General features: G+C 40.2%; 1 protein-coding gene and 1 pseudogene across 1 annotated transcript in view; one reads left to right on the top strand and one right to left on the bottom strand.

Annotated features, from left to right (window-relative positions):
- Positions 1–14,317, top strand: part of ARHGEF9 (Cdc42 guanine nucleotide exchange factor (GEF) 9) — a 693,374-nt gene that overhangs the window by 335,895 nt on the left and 343,162 nt on the right. The window contains exon 4 of the mRNA XM_006901889.1: positions 658–837. Coding sequence (XP_006901951.1) covers positions 658–837 — 180 coding nt within the window. The remainder of the gene's footprint in view (positions 1–657; positions 838–14,317) is intronic.
- On the bottom strand, positions 9,847–10,562 carry LOC102860490 (annotated as a pseudogene).

Genomic DNA, 14,317 nt, shown 5'->3' with positions numbered 1-14,317 from the left:
GATTGTTCTATGGTTTCCACACTCTGTTGAGTCCCCTTTTTTGGGATAGGAACAAATATAGATCTCTTCCAGTCAGTTGGCCAAGTGGTTTTTCTCCAGATTTCTTGGCACAACTTGGTGAGCACATCCAGGGCAGCATTGGTAGGGCTTCATTAATATAACAAATACAATTAACTTCTCTTTTTTCCCAAATGCAATTAAATTCTAAAGAGAATTACATTCACGGGTGTGGGAGTTAGAATTCCAACACATATTTTGAAGTGTGGGGGGACACAATTGAATCCATAACAGATAATTACTGTAGTTCATACTCATTAAGAACATTTTCCTGTACTAATGATTTCTAATGCTGTTGGAGAGAAAGTTGCGTGATGTTTTGGACTCTGAAATTGAAAACTTTTAATTGAGATCTAGCTTTCCAGTTACTCATTGAAGGATCTGAAGTACTCACTGATGTAATTCAGGGATTTGAAAAGAAGCACTAAGGAATCTTAAAAACTCACTGACTCTAAACATGATCATTTATTTGAAGAATAGAAATTCTTTTTCTCTGCTTATTTGATGAAACTGAATGAGACGTTCACATGCTTGAAAGTGGTAAAACCCTCTGAGTGGAAGTGGGGGGCATACTCAGCTTGGTTTTTGCTTTGTTTACAGGGCTACCTGAAGCAATGCCGTAAGAGGAGAGATATGTTCAGTGACGAGCAGTTAAAGGTGATCTTTGGGAACATTGAAGACATCTACAGGTTTCAAATGGGCTTTGTGAGAGACTTAGAGAAACAGTACAACAATGATGATCCCCATCTCAGTGAGATTGGACCCTGTTTCCTGGAGCATGTAAGTGTCCCTCCCTATTTTAAAAGGGGTCTGAAGGAAGTTAGAAAATTTTGGTAGGAAGGTCTGAGCTGCCCAGCATGGCTCCGATGCATTGTCCTGCAGTAGGAGATGGGTTCCATTTTGATCTTTACTTTGATCTCCTTGACAGGAAAGAAAAACTTAGAAAGATTTTATTATTTGTCCTGGAACTTTATTTGCCATTTACCTTCTCCTGCTGGACAGTTACCAGTAGGATTAGATTTGGACTCCATGGAATGTAGTATTGTGCAAGGGACATTGAACCCTTACTGCATGGAAAATTTGAGAATGTGAAAAATAATAGGGACCATTGTCAACAGGCATGTGATTGTGTGGGTCACAACAAACTCTGGCTTACTCTGAGAAGTATGGGAATGTGTCTTCTTCTGTCATCCTTAGTCATTGTCCAACTTTCTGAAGCATAGCAAGTAATTGAGAAGGCCATGCCCTGGATCAGGCACACTTTAGTCTCCAGACTGACATCATTCGAAGTGGTCTCTGACACCAGACTTTCCCAATGCTATTTGTCTTAATTTCCTTGCTGCTGGTATCAAGAGTTTTGATTGTGGAGACAAGCAAACTAAATCTGTTAACAGTTTAACTCTCTTCACCATCCATCATGATGCTACCAATCAGCCAACTAGTGAAAATCTTTGTTTTCTTGATGTTGATCCTTGACCTTCTGCAGCAAGCACTTCAGGTCCTCCTCAGTTTCAGCAAGCAGCGTTGTGTCATCTGCATAACACAGATCGTTGATGAGTCTTCCTCCAATCCTGATGCCACAATTTTCCTCATAGAGCCCAGACTCCCAGATGATCTGTTCTGCATATAGATTGAAAAAGTATGGGGATAGCACACATTCCTGGTGAACACCTTTCCAGATTTTGAACCGTGCAGTATTTCCTTGCTCTGTTCTGATGACTGCCTCCTGGTACAAACAAGTACACATTTCAAATAAGCACAGTCAAGTGTACTGGGATTCCCATTCTTCTCAGAGCCAGCTATAGTTTGTTGGGACCCACACAGTCACATGTCTTTGCATAATCAATGAAACACAGATAGACATTCCTCTGCTACTCCTTGCTTTCAGCCAAGATCCATCTAACATTAGCTATCATATCCCTATTACAATGGCCTCCTCTTAACCCAGCCTTGAACTTCAGGCAGTTCTCTGTTGATGTGCTATTCCAGTCGTTTTTTTATAAAATCCTTATTTCTTAGTGCCACATGTTGTTGTTGTTGTTGTTATGTGCCATTGAGTCGCTTGTAACTCTTAGCAACCCTATACAAAAAAGCTCTGAAATCTGACCAATCATGAGCCAATGTCATTGTTTTTGACACACCTGCCCCTATTACCCTAGTCACTGTGTCAATTCATCTCATACAGGGTCTTCCTCGCCTGTGTTGTCCCTCCCCTTATCTAAGCATGATTTCCTTCTCAAAAGAGTGACCCCTCCTGGTACCATGCTCAAAGAATGTGCAACGGAGCTTTAAAATCTTTGTCTCCAGAGAACAACTTGGGTTCATTCTCTGTGAAACATCCCTGTTTGTTCTCTTGTCAGTCCATTATATTTTCAATACTTTTCTCCAACACCATAATTCAAAGGCATCAATTCTTCTGTCATCCTTATTAATTCTCCGGAACTCTAATGTACAGTAAATAAGTACAAAGATTATGGCCTGGATCAGGCACACCTTAGTCTCTAGACTAACATCGCTGCTCTTCAGCACTCTGGAAAGGTCCCTGACAGCAGACTTTCTTTATCCAATCTGTCTTTTGATTTCCTGATTCTAGTGCAAAGAGTTTTGATAGTGGACCCGAACAAGCCAAAATTATCAGCAATCTCAGTCTCTTCTCCATTTATTATGATGCTGCAAACTGATCCAGTGGTGAGAGTCTTTGTTTTCTTGTTGTAGAGCAGCAATCTATACTGAAGAGTGCAGTCCTTGACCTTCTTCAGCAGTCCCTTCAGGTCCTCTTTAGTTTTGGCAATCAAGGTTGTGTTATCTGTATAATTCAGTTGTTGATGAGTCTTCCTCCAATTCTGGTGCCACAATCCTCCTTCAGTGGGTACAAGTAAAGATGGTGTAATAATAGGCAGAGATCAATGGTAATTAATTGTAGGAAATACAATGTATATGGTTGATTTTTTTTAAATTTAGTTTGCTTATTTTTCATTTCAATGAACATCTACAGAGATTTTAGAATTCCATTTATTCATTGTTGCACCCTTCTCCCCGCACAACCCCGCCCCCCGTTTGCTCCTCTCCTTGAAAAGCAAAAGAAAAACTCCCTCATTGGTACACAATCCTCCCCGCACCTCCCCCAACCCCACCCCAACCCCAAATATAATCCACTCTGCAACCCTCATTGTGTACTCCTACGATAAAAACAATGCCCCAAAATATAATACTTTTAGACTATTCTCTCCCCCATAGACTTCAGTGCTGTAAACATATTTCATCCAGTTTTTCTCAATCTTACCCCCACCCCAATGCCAGCCTCATTCTACAACAGTGGCACCATATAGCATTTGTCCCTTTGTGACTGAGATACCTCACTCAGCATAATGTCCTCCAGGGTCACCCATTTAGAATAATATTGCATGAGTTCCTTGTTTTTCAATGCAGTATAGTATACCATTGTGCGAATATACCACATCTTCTCTACCCATTCGTTTGTTGATGGGCATTTAGGTTGTTTCCAACTCCTTGCTATTGTAAACAAAGCAGCGATAAACATGGGTATGCATATATCTACTTGGATGTCATTTATGGTCTCTTTAGGGTATATTCCCAGTAGTGGAATTGCTGGGTCAAATGGTATCTTTATTTGCAACTTTTTGAGAAAGCACCATAATGCTTTCCACAGTGGTTGTACCATTTTACACTCCCACCAACAGTGAATAAGGATTCCAGTCTCTCCACAACCTCGCCAGCATTTGTTGCTTGCTGTTCTGTTAAATTTTGCTAGTCTTACTGGAGTGAGATGATATCTCATGGTTGTCTTAATTTGCATCTCTCTCAGGGCTAGGGATTTTGAACATTTCTTCATGTGCTTGTTGGGCATCTGAATGTCTTCCTTGGTGAAGTGTCTGTTCATATCCTGTGCCCATTTTTCAATTGGATTATTCTCCTTTTATATGGTTGATTTTATGAAACACAGTGTATGTGAAAGATTGTATAAAACACCAGGTATATGAATTAAACACACTGTAAACTAAATTTTACATTAAAATCAATTAAGGAAAGGGGCATAGGAAGAGGCAGAAAGGGAGATAATTACTGAGATGATGGAGGTGGGTATGTGCATGGGAGGTGATACAGGCAAGTAGATCAGCCTTCTGAATGATCTGTGCCACCTATAGATTAAAAAAATATGGAGAGAGAATGTATCCCTGACATACTCATGTCCTGTTGTTGAGCCATGTAATGTTTCCTTGCTCTGTTCTGATAACTACCTCCAGGTTTCACATGAGCACAATCAGGTGTTTTGTTATTCCTATTCTTAAGCTTATTGGACCAGAGCACTCAGAAGCCAAAGAAAAAGGAAGAAATCAAGAAATTAAAGAGCTGAATTTCAAAGGATAGCACAGGAAGACAAAGTATTATCATGAAAAGTGCAAAGAACTGGACTCTGAAAATCAACAGCACTGAACTCACTTGGTATTTCTTAAACTGAAGGAATTAAAGAACAAATTCAAGCCTCAAGTTGTAATACTTAAGGATGCTTATAGGTAGAATATTGAATGATCCAGGGACATTAACAGAAGATGGAAGGAGTATACAGAGTCACTTTACCAAAAAGAATTGTCTGACACTGAAGAAGTTCTAGAAACTACATATGATCAAGAGGCAATGGTGATGAAGGAGGAAGTTCAGCCTGCTCTGAAGGACTTGGAAAAAATTAAGGCCCAGGGATTGATGGAATACCAATGGACATATTTCAAGAAGCAAATGCTTTCCTGAATGGGCTCACCAGGTTGTGCCAAGAAATCTGGAGGACAACTACCTGGCCAACTGACTGGAAGAGATTTATATGTATTCCCATTCCAATAAAAGGTGACCTGACAGGGTGTGGAAATTATGGTACAATATCATCCATATGACACACAGCAAAATACTGCTGAAGATTATCCAGAAACAACTGGAACAGTTCATTGACAGAGAACTACCAGAAATACAAGCTGGGTTTAGAAGAGGTCATGACACTAGAGACATTATCGCCAATGTCAGATGGATCTTGGCAGAAAGCAAAGAGCACCAGAGGAATATATATCTGTGTTTCATTGACTATGCAAAGGCGTTTGACTGTGTGGATGACAACAAATTGTTGTTAACCTTGAGGAGAATGGGAATTCCAGAACACTTGATTGTGGTTATGTGAAATCTATACTTGGACAAGAAGCAGTCCTCAAAACAGAGCACAGAATCACTACATGGTTCAAAATGAGGAAGGGATTGTGTCAGGGATGTGTCCTGTTTCCATATCTTTTCAATTTAAATACAGAATAGATTGCTTAGGAGGCTGGGCTTTATGAGGAGAAATATAACATCAGGTTTGGAGGAAGACTTATCAACAACCTACTTTTTGCAGATGACACAACCTTGCTTGCTAAAACTGAGGAGGACCAGAAGTGCTTGCTGCAGGATGTTGATGAATGTAGTCTTCAATATGAATTGAACATCAAGAAGACAAAGATTCTCACCACTGGGCCAAATGGCAGCACCATGATAGATGAAGAAGAGAGTGAGGTTGTTAACAGTTACTGCTTGCTCAGCTCCACAGTCAACACTCTTGGCACTAGAAATTAAGAAATCAAAAGACAAATTGCATTAGGTAAACTGGCTGTCCAGGACCTTTCCAGAGGACTGAGAAGCAGTGATGTCATTCTAGAGACTAAGGTGTGACCAGTGTAGGCAATGGTTTTTGCACTTATTTTCTATGCATCAGAGATATGGACAATGACTAAGGATGACTGACAAAAACTTGATGTTTTTGAGTTGTGGTGCTGGAGAAGAGTTTTAAACATACCATGGACCACCAAGAAAACAGATAGGTCTTTCATAGAGAGGGTGAAATAATGTTTCCTCTTGGAGGCTAGAACTTTGAAATCTATCTCACATACTTTGTGCATGTGACCATCTTGGAGAAGGACATCATGCTTAGATGGTTGGAGGGGCAGCACAAGAAAGGGACACCCTGATGAGATGGATTGATACAATAACTAGGGAAGTCAGAGGCAGTGAGACTGGTTCAGGACAGGGCAGACTTCAGAGCTCTAATATTTTACCATTTAATCTGTTTCTTGTAGTATTGTTTTATAATTTTCCTTATAATGGCCTTTAGTGTCTCTGTTGTTGCTGTTGTTAGATGCCATCAAATAAAGTATGACTCATAGCAAATCTGTGAATCACATATATGAACCCTGTCCTATCCTGTGTGATCCTCATAATCTCTGACATCATGTTGTTGATTGCTGTCAAGTCAAGCACAACTCATAGCGACCCTATGAACAAAAGGCCTGAAGACTTTCTATAACTATTGACATTTCTCAAAGTTCATAGTTCCAAGTGGGATGTTGTTTAAGAAGTGGATGCCACTCCTGCTTCTAAACTTATCTTAAACTGGGAGTTCCACTGACGGAGCCTGCCATCAACAGTTGAACAGTCCCTGAAGGGGGGAGTGAGGATTAGGAAAAATGACAAAGACAAGAGAAAGAGTCGGGATGGCATACAGTGAATACTGCAGCCCCGAGTTTATTCTCTTTTGTCCTTTTGTCTTCTTTTTACAGGGAACAGAAAAATAACCCAGCCTCAAGGCTGACAATACATTTGGTTTTTCATATCCTCGCTTATTTTGTTTTTCATATCCTCGCTTAGCCCTAGGGTTCAAGGAATGTTCAAACCTGTTTTTGTACTGAGAACAGCAGTTTCTCTTGTGAGAACATCTGGACATTTCCTTATAATACAGCTGATTGCTTACTTATATCTTTTACTTAATAATTTTCCAGTGCTATATGAAGCTTTCGAAGTGTCTTTATTAAAGGTTTCCCACATTATGGGTAATTATTATGACATTTGACACCCCAATAGCACAAGCATCACAGCAAACCCAGGTTACCTCAGTACAGCATATTGACAGAAGAGTGCAGTACCACTTAGAAGAATATTCCTCTAAAATATAATAACAACCAACTTTAAATATAAAGGTTCTGTCAGAGGTCTTGTTGACTCTAAACAAGAGGCTTAAATAAAAAAAAACAACCAATATAGTACGTTGTTGTTATGTGCCATCATTGTTGTTGTTGCCTGCAATGTATATTGACCCTATATGTACAGCAGCTCTGAACACTTCCCTGTCATGAGCCAGTCTCCCTAATATGTACACACCAAGCCCCATTGCCCCAGATATTGTATCAATCCATTCTCATCCAGGGTCTTCCTTTAATTGTGCTGTCCCTCCACCTTTCTAAGCATGAACTGGTCTTTCCTGGCTATGTGCCCAAAGTATGTGAGGCAGAGCTTCAAAATTCTAGCCTCCAAGAAGAGATTTGGTTTCACCCTTTCCACATCCTCAAGCTCATTGCTAAAGTGATTGTGTCAACCTATACTGTTAAGGGTCTTCTCTCCTTTACTGTGCTACCACTTCCAAAGAATGATGTCCATATCTAAGGAATAATTTCTTGTAGCAACAGGCCCAAAGTATGCGATATGATGCTTCATCATCTTTGTCTCCATGGAGCTCTCTGGCTACACCTCCTCCAAGGTATATCTGTTTGTTCTTTGGCAGGTCAGTGGATTTTCAGCACTTTTCTCCAAAACTATAATTCAAAGGCATCAATTCTTCCATCATTCATACTCATTGTGCACCTCTCAGGTGTATTAACAAGTGACTGAAAAGTTGATGGCTTGAATCAGGGGCACCATACACCTCACACTGACATTATTGCTCTTCAATGATATGATAGGCCTCTAACTACAGAATACACCTCTTGATCTTGATTGTGGATTCAAGTAAGATGAAGTAATTCACAATCTTAATCCTTTCTCTGTCCATCATGACGTTGATTATAGGTCCAGTGGTGAGTATTTTTTGTTTTCTTAATATTATGATGCAGTCCATATTGAAGGGTGCAATGCTTAACCTTCTGTAGCAAGTGTTTCATATCCTCCTCACATTCAGCAAGCAAGGTTGTGTCATCCACATAATGTAGATTATTGAGGCTGTTATTGTTTTTATGTGCTGTCGAGTCTCCTGCAACTCATAGCAATCCTTTGTACAACAGCCCTAAACCCTGCTCTATCTCTTGCCAATCTCATTGTCTCTAACATACCTATCCCCATTACCCTAGTGACTGAATCAATCCATCTCATCAAGGGTCTTCCTCTCCTGTACTGTCCGTCCATATTCCCAAGCATGACATTGCTCTCCAAGGACTGATCTCGCCTTGCAACATGTCCAGTGTATGTCAGAGGAGCAACCTGGCTTGACCCTCTCCAGGACAAACTTGTTTGTTCTCCTATCAGTCCATGATATATTCAATACTCTTCTCCAGCACCACAGCTCAAAGGCATCAATTCTCCTTCTATCACCCCTAGTCATTGTCCAGCAAGTAATTACAAAGAGCATGTCCTGTATCAGGCATACCTTAGTCTCCAGACTGAAATCATTGCTCTTCAGTACTTTAGAGTGCTCTCTGACTGCAGACTTTCTCAATGCAACTCATCTTTCAATTTCCTGGCTGCTGGTACCAAAAGTGTTGATTGTGGAGGCAAACACACTGAAGCTGTCAACAATTTCAGTCTCTTCATCATCTATCATGATGCTGCCATTTGGCGCAGTAGTGAGAATCTTTGTTTTCTTGTTTTGAGTTTCCATCCATATTGAAAACTGCAGTCTTTGACATTCTGCAGCATGCGCTTCAGGTCCTCTTCAGTTTCATCAAGCACAGTTGTGTCATCTGCATAATGCAGATTTTTGATGAGTCTACCTCCAATCCTGATGCCACACTTCTCATCATAGAGCCCAGCCTCCTGGACAATCTGTTCCATATATAGATTGAGAAAATAAGGAGATAGGACACATCCTTGATGCACTTTGAGTTGATTTTGTATATGGTGTGAGGTACAGGTCTTGTTTAAGTTTTCTACAGATAGTTTTCCAATTTTGACAACACTGTTTGTTAGAGAGGCTTTATTCACCACTTAACTGATTTTTGTCTGCTTTTCAAAAAAATTCATTTTAGCATATAGGTAGATGAGCTTATTTCTGGGTTTCCTTTATTTTTCATATTTCACTTTTTTATTACCTTTTTTCCTGGTAGACAGTACACTTGAGAATTGTACTGGACCAGGCATAAAAAGTAAGATTTCTATAACAGGGACATTTTGTTTCTGGAGTCCAATATAAACATTTCTATTCAAGCATTTCCATAGCTACAGATATTTGATTGCTTGATTTATAGGCATAGAAAGAAATGGTTGACACAACTGTAGAAAAGCAATACTCAACAAGTACTTTCAAATGATTGGAACAGTTTTCCTTTACTATTAAAACACTGCTTATTGGTATGGAGACTTACGTCGCCATGCATGATGTTTTGATTTTTCTCAAAGGCATCATGAGTGTGCAGTATTTTCTTTCATTCCTGATTTTTAACTGTCTAAATCAGAAATCATTTTAGCACTGTAATAAAATAAAAAAGGCTTTGTTAAAGGGTAGATTATATACCATAGGGATTTTCAATCTTCTTTTTATAAAAAAGGTATCTGGAGATTGAACAGGCACACGCATACCTGGAGTGGAGGGATCGGCTGAAGCACAAAACTTCCTTGCTGGTCTTCAATGCTTTGTACATTTTTAAACTTTTTTTTTAAAGGAAAGTAAAGAAATCCCACACTGTGGGTTGTTTGTTTGTTTTTTTAAAAATCATTCTCTTCCGTATCTCTAGGGAAGTCCTTTTCCTTGAGTTTCTCCCAAGGTGGCATTCAGTCGTTGGTCTTCCGGGCCAGCCTGCAGAAAGTTCAGTTGGCTCCACTGTGTTCTCGTTGGCCCACTCACTCATGTGACGCACCTGAGTGTTGTGGAGTGTGAAGCCTTATTTCATAATGGATTCCATCAGATGCACCTGGAGAGAAACTTCCTGGTGATAATCACAAAGTCTGAAAGTAAAGGAGACCTGGCAGTCTCTGGTGTCCATCATGTCCTTGTTCCACTTTCTAAAATAGTTTGAGATGCCTTCTAGTAAGGAATGGACTTCGGTGGTGATGGTTAATTGAGTTATTATGACAGCTATAGATTAGAATACTTAGAAAGTTTCCGAGTATGGGATAACTCAACAACTTCTTCAAAGGTACCCACAGAATACAAAGGCTTTTGGTCATTGAGACACTGAATCAAGGGTTCAAGGTGATAAAAATCTGCTTCTTTTTGAAGCAGATCAAATTCCTTAAAGTTCAGGGGTAAAATCAACTCTGAAGTTCTTAAAAAGTTGAGGACATATTAGAAAAGAGGTCCATTTCAATCAACGAATTAATTGCCTAGAGGGTCTCAAGCTAGGAGGAAGTCTTCCCCAAGCATGGCTCCAAATATAAGTTCTGGATAACATACATGTCACTGTGGAGAGAGAAGTTGTATTCAAGTGTCGACCTACATTTGACGTAACTGGGTCAGTCATCATATAGCCCCGGTCTCCACTATCCATTTGCTCTAGTACTGTGTCTCAGGGAACCCATGTTCCTGTGAAGAAGTGAATGTGCATCGGTGGTGGCCCGACCTGGAGTCCGTGGTGGCCCAAGAGCATGAGCACAGTGATGAGTGAGTCTGCACCTTGGTGGTGGCAGCAGTGGCAGCTTAGGGGACAAGTGAGCCTGCACCCAGAGTGTGGCTCAAGCTGCCTCCCATGGGTGGTGCCTCTGTTTCTGGGTTTTCAATTATATTTCATTGATCTGTGTGTCTGTCACTATAGCAGTACCACACTGTCTTGACCACCATGGCTTTGAAATAGGATATGAGATCAGGTAGTGAGATACCACATACCTTTTTTCTGTTTTTCCAGAGTGCTTTGCTTACTTGGAGTGTCTTTCCATTTCAGATGAAATTGGAAATTGCCTTTTCAATCTCATTGAAAAATGGAATTGGTATGTGTATTGGAATGGCATTGAACTTGTAGATGGCTTTTGGTAGTTTTTTCACAAGTTTGAGTCTTCTTATCCATGAGCATGAAATATTCTTCCATTTCTCCAGGTCTCTTTTTGTTTCTTGTAGTAATGTTTTATAATTTTCTTTGAATAAGTCTTTTGTGTTTCTAGTTAGATTTACTTTAATCTTTATTTAATCTTGGAATAGGACATTTTGTTGCAGAAGGTCAAAGATTGCAGCCTTTAATATGGATTGAAGCTCAACTTCAAGAAAACAAAGATTCTCACCACTGGGCCAATTGGCAGCATCATGATAGATGGTGAAGATTGTTGACAGCTTTAGTTTCCTTGGCTCTACAATCAACACTTTTGGTTCCAGAAGGAAGGAGATTAAAAGATGGATTGCACTGGGAAAGTCTGCTGTCAGAGACTTCTCTAAGGTACTGAGGAGCAAAGATGTCAGTCTGGAGACTAAGGTGCGCCTGATACAGGCCATGGTCTTTGCCATTACTTGCTATGTTTCAGAGACCTGGACAATGACTAGGGATGATAGAAGGAGAGTTGATGCCTTTGAGCTGTGGTGCTGGAGAAGAGTATTGAGTATACCATGGACTGCTAGGAGAACAAAAAGTTCATCCTGGAGAAGGTAAAGTCAGGCTGCTCCTTGGAGGCAAGGATTCTGAAGCTTCGTCTGACATACTTTGGACATATTGCAAGGTGAGACCAGTCCTTGGAGAGGGCCATCATGCTTACAAGGGTGGAGGAACTGTGCAAAAGAGGAAGACCCTCGATGAGATGGATTGATTTAGTCACTAGGGTAATGGGGATAGGCGTGTCAGAGACAGTGAGATTGGCAAAGGATAGAACAGGGTTTAGGGCTGTTGTTTAGGGCTATGAGTCACAGGTGACTTGACGCACATAACAACAACAACAACAATGGGACCTTTTCCAATCCATTGACCAGACAGCCATCCTCCAAATTTCCTGGAATAGACTTGTGTGTCCTATTCCTAAGAAAGGTGATCCAGCTGAATGTGAAAATTATTGAACAATATCTTTGATATCAACTGCAAGCAAAACACTGCTGAAGATAATTCAAAAAACAGCTGAAACAGTATATAGATAGTGAATTGCCAGAAATTCAAGCAAGATTTAGAAGAGGCCTTGGCACCAGGGATATTGTTACTGATGCCAGATGGATCCTGGCTGAAAGTAAGGAATACTAGAAGAATGTCTGCTTGTGCTTTATTGACTGTGCAAAGGCATTTGTGTAGATCATGGCAAACTTTGGCTGACATTGAAAAGAATGGTAATCCCAGAGCACTTGATTGTGCTCATGAGAAACCCATACCTGGAGCAGAAGACTGTTGTGCAGATGGAGCAGGGAAATACTGCATGGTTTGGAATTGTGAAGGGAGTGTGTCAGAGGGTTGTATTCTATCTCCATACCTGTTCAATCTATATGCTGAGCAAATTATCTGAGAAGCTGAACTCTATGAAGAAGAATGTGGCATCAGGATTGGAGGGAGACTGATCAATAACCTATGTTATGCAGATGACACAACCTTACTTCCTGCAAGTGATGAGGACTTGAAGCACTTGTTGCAGAAAATCAAGGAATGTAGCCTTCAGTATGGCTTGCAGCTCAACATCAAGAAAATGAGATTCTTACCACTTGACCAATAGGTAGTGTCATGATGGATGGAGAGAAGATTGAAACTGTCAAGAGCTTCATCTTGGTTATGTTCACAATTAACACCCTTGGTACCAGCATTCAGGAAATAAGGAGACACATTTCAATGGGAAAATCTGCTGTTAGGGACCTTTCCAAAGTATCGAGGACTAGTGATGTCAGTTTGAGAACTAAGGTATGTCTGATTCAGGCATTTCTCCTTTCTAGTTATGCATCTGAGACCTGAACTATGAATAAGGATGGCAGCAAAAGAATTTATTCCTTTGAGCTGTGCTGTTGGAGAAGAGCACTGAACATTCCATGGATGACCAAGAGACGAATACATATGTCTTGAAGAGGGTGCAGCTTGAGTACTCTTTGGAGGCAAGAATAATGAGGCTTTGACTCACATACTTTGGACATATTGCTAGGAGGTTCTATTCCTTGGAGAGGGGCATGATGTTGGGAAGGGTGGAGGGTCAGTGAAGGAAGGGAGGACCCTCAAACAGGGAGATTGACAAGGTGATTTCTGCAATCGTCTCTTTTTTTAAAAAAAACCTTAATTTTTTTAAAAAAATTTATCATAATTAATTTTGATGAAAGTTTCCAGAGACTGAGGATTTCCATTAATTCATTGTTACACTTTTCTTCCTGCCCAACCATTCCTCCCCCTAATTCACTCTTCTCTTTGAAAAGTAAAATAAAAATTCTTTCATTGTTTTACAATCCCTCCCCCCAAGTCCACTCCATTATGCAGCCTTCATTTTGGACTGCTGTCATGACAATGCCTAATCACATATTCCTTTTAAACAGTTTTCTCCCTCATCTGTTTCAATGCAGTATGTATTATTTATCCCATCTTTGTCAGTCTCCCCCCAACCCAGATGTCAGTCTTGTATTACAACAGTGGCCTATGCAGTATTTGTCCTTTTGTGACTGAGGTATTTCACTCAGCATAATGTCCTCCAGGGTCACTCATCTTGAATAATATTGCATGAGTTCCTTATTTTTCAATGCAGCATAGTATTCCATTATTTGAATATACCATGGCTTCTCTATCCATTCGTTTGTTGATGGGCACTTAGGTTGTTTCCAACTCCTTGCTATTGTGAACAAAGCTAGGATAAACATGGATGTGCATATATCTACTTGGGTGGCAGTTATGTCTCTTTGGGGTATAATCCCAGTAGTGAAATTGCTGGGTCAAATACTACCTCTATTTCAACTTTTTGAGAAAGTGCCACAACGCCTTCTACAGTGATTGCACCATTTTACACTCCCACCAACAGTAAATAAGGGTTCCAGTTTATCCACAACCTCACCAGCATTTGTTGCTTGCTGTTCTGTTAAATTTTGCTATTCTAAGCAAAGCACTCCTTAAGAATAGAAGAATTGTAGGAGGTATCTAACTCCTGGATTTCAAATCCTACTACACAGCCGTAGTGGTAAAGACAGCATGGTACTGGTACAATGACAGACACATAGATCAACAGAATAGAATTGAGAATCCGGAGATCAGCCCATCTATCTATGGTCTACTGATTTTTGACAAGGAGATGAAATCAGTCAAGTGGGGAAACGACAGCCTTTTTAACAAATGGTGTTGGCAAAATTGGAAAAATATCTGCAAAAGACTCAAGCAAGACC

Source organism: Elephantulus edwardii, unplaced genomic scaffold (genome assembly GCF_000299155.1).
Source record: "Elephantulus edwardii isolate Elephantulus edwardi_28Jun2011 unplaced genomic scaffold, EleEdw1.0 scaffold00349, whole genome shotgun sequence".
Classification (NCBI taxonomy): domain Eukaryota; kingdom Metazoa; phylum Chordata; class Mammalia; order Macroscelidea; family Macroscelididae; genus Elephantulus; species Elephantulus edwardii.
The sequence above is the reverse complement of the archived record's forward strand: the minus strand, read 5'-3'. Positions and strand labels throughout refer to the sequence as shown.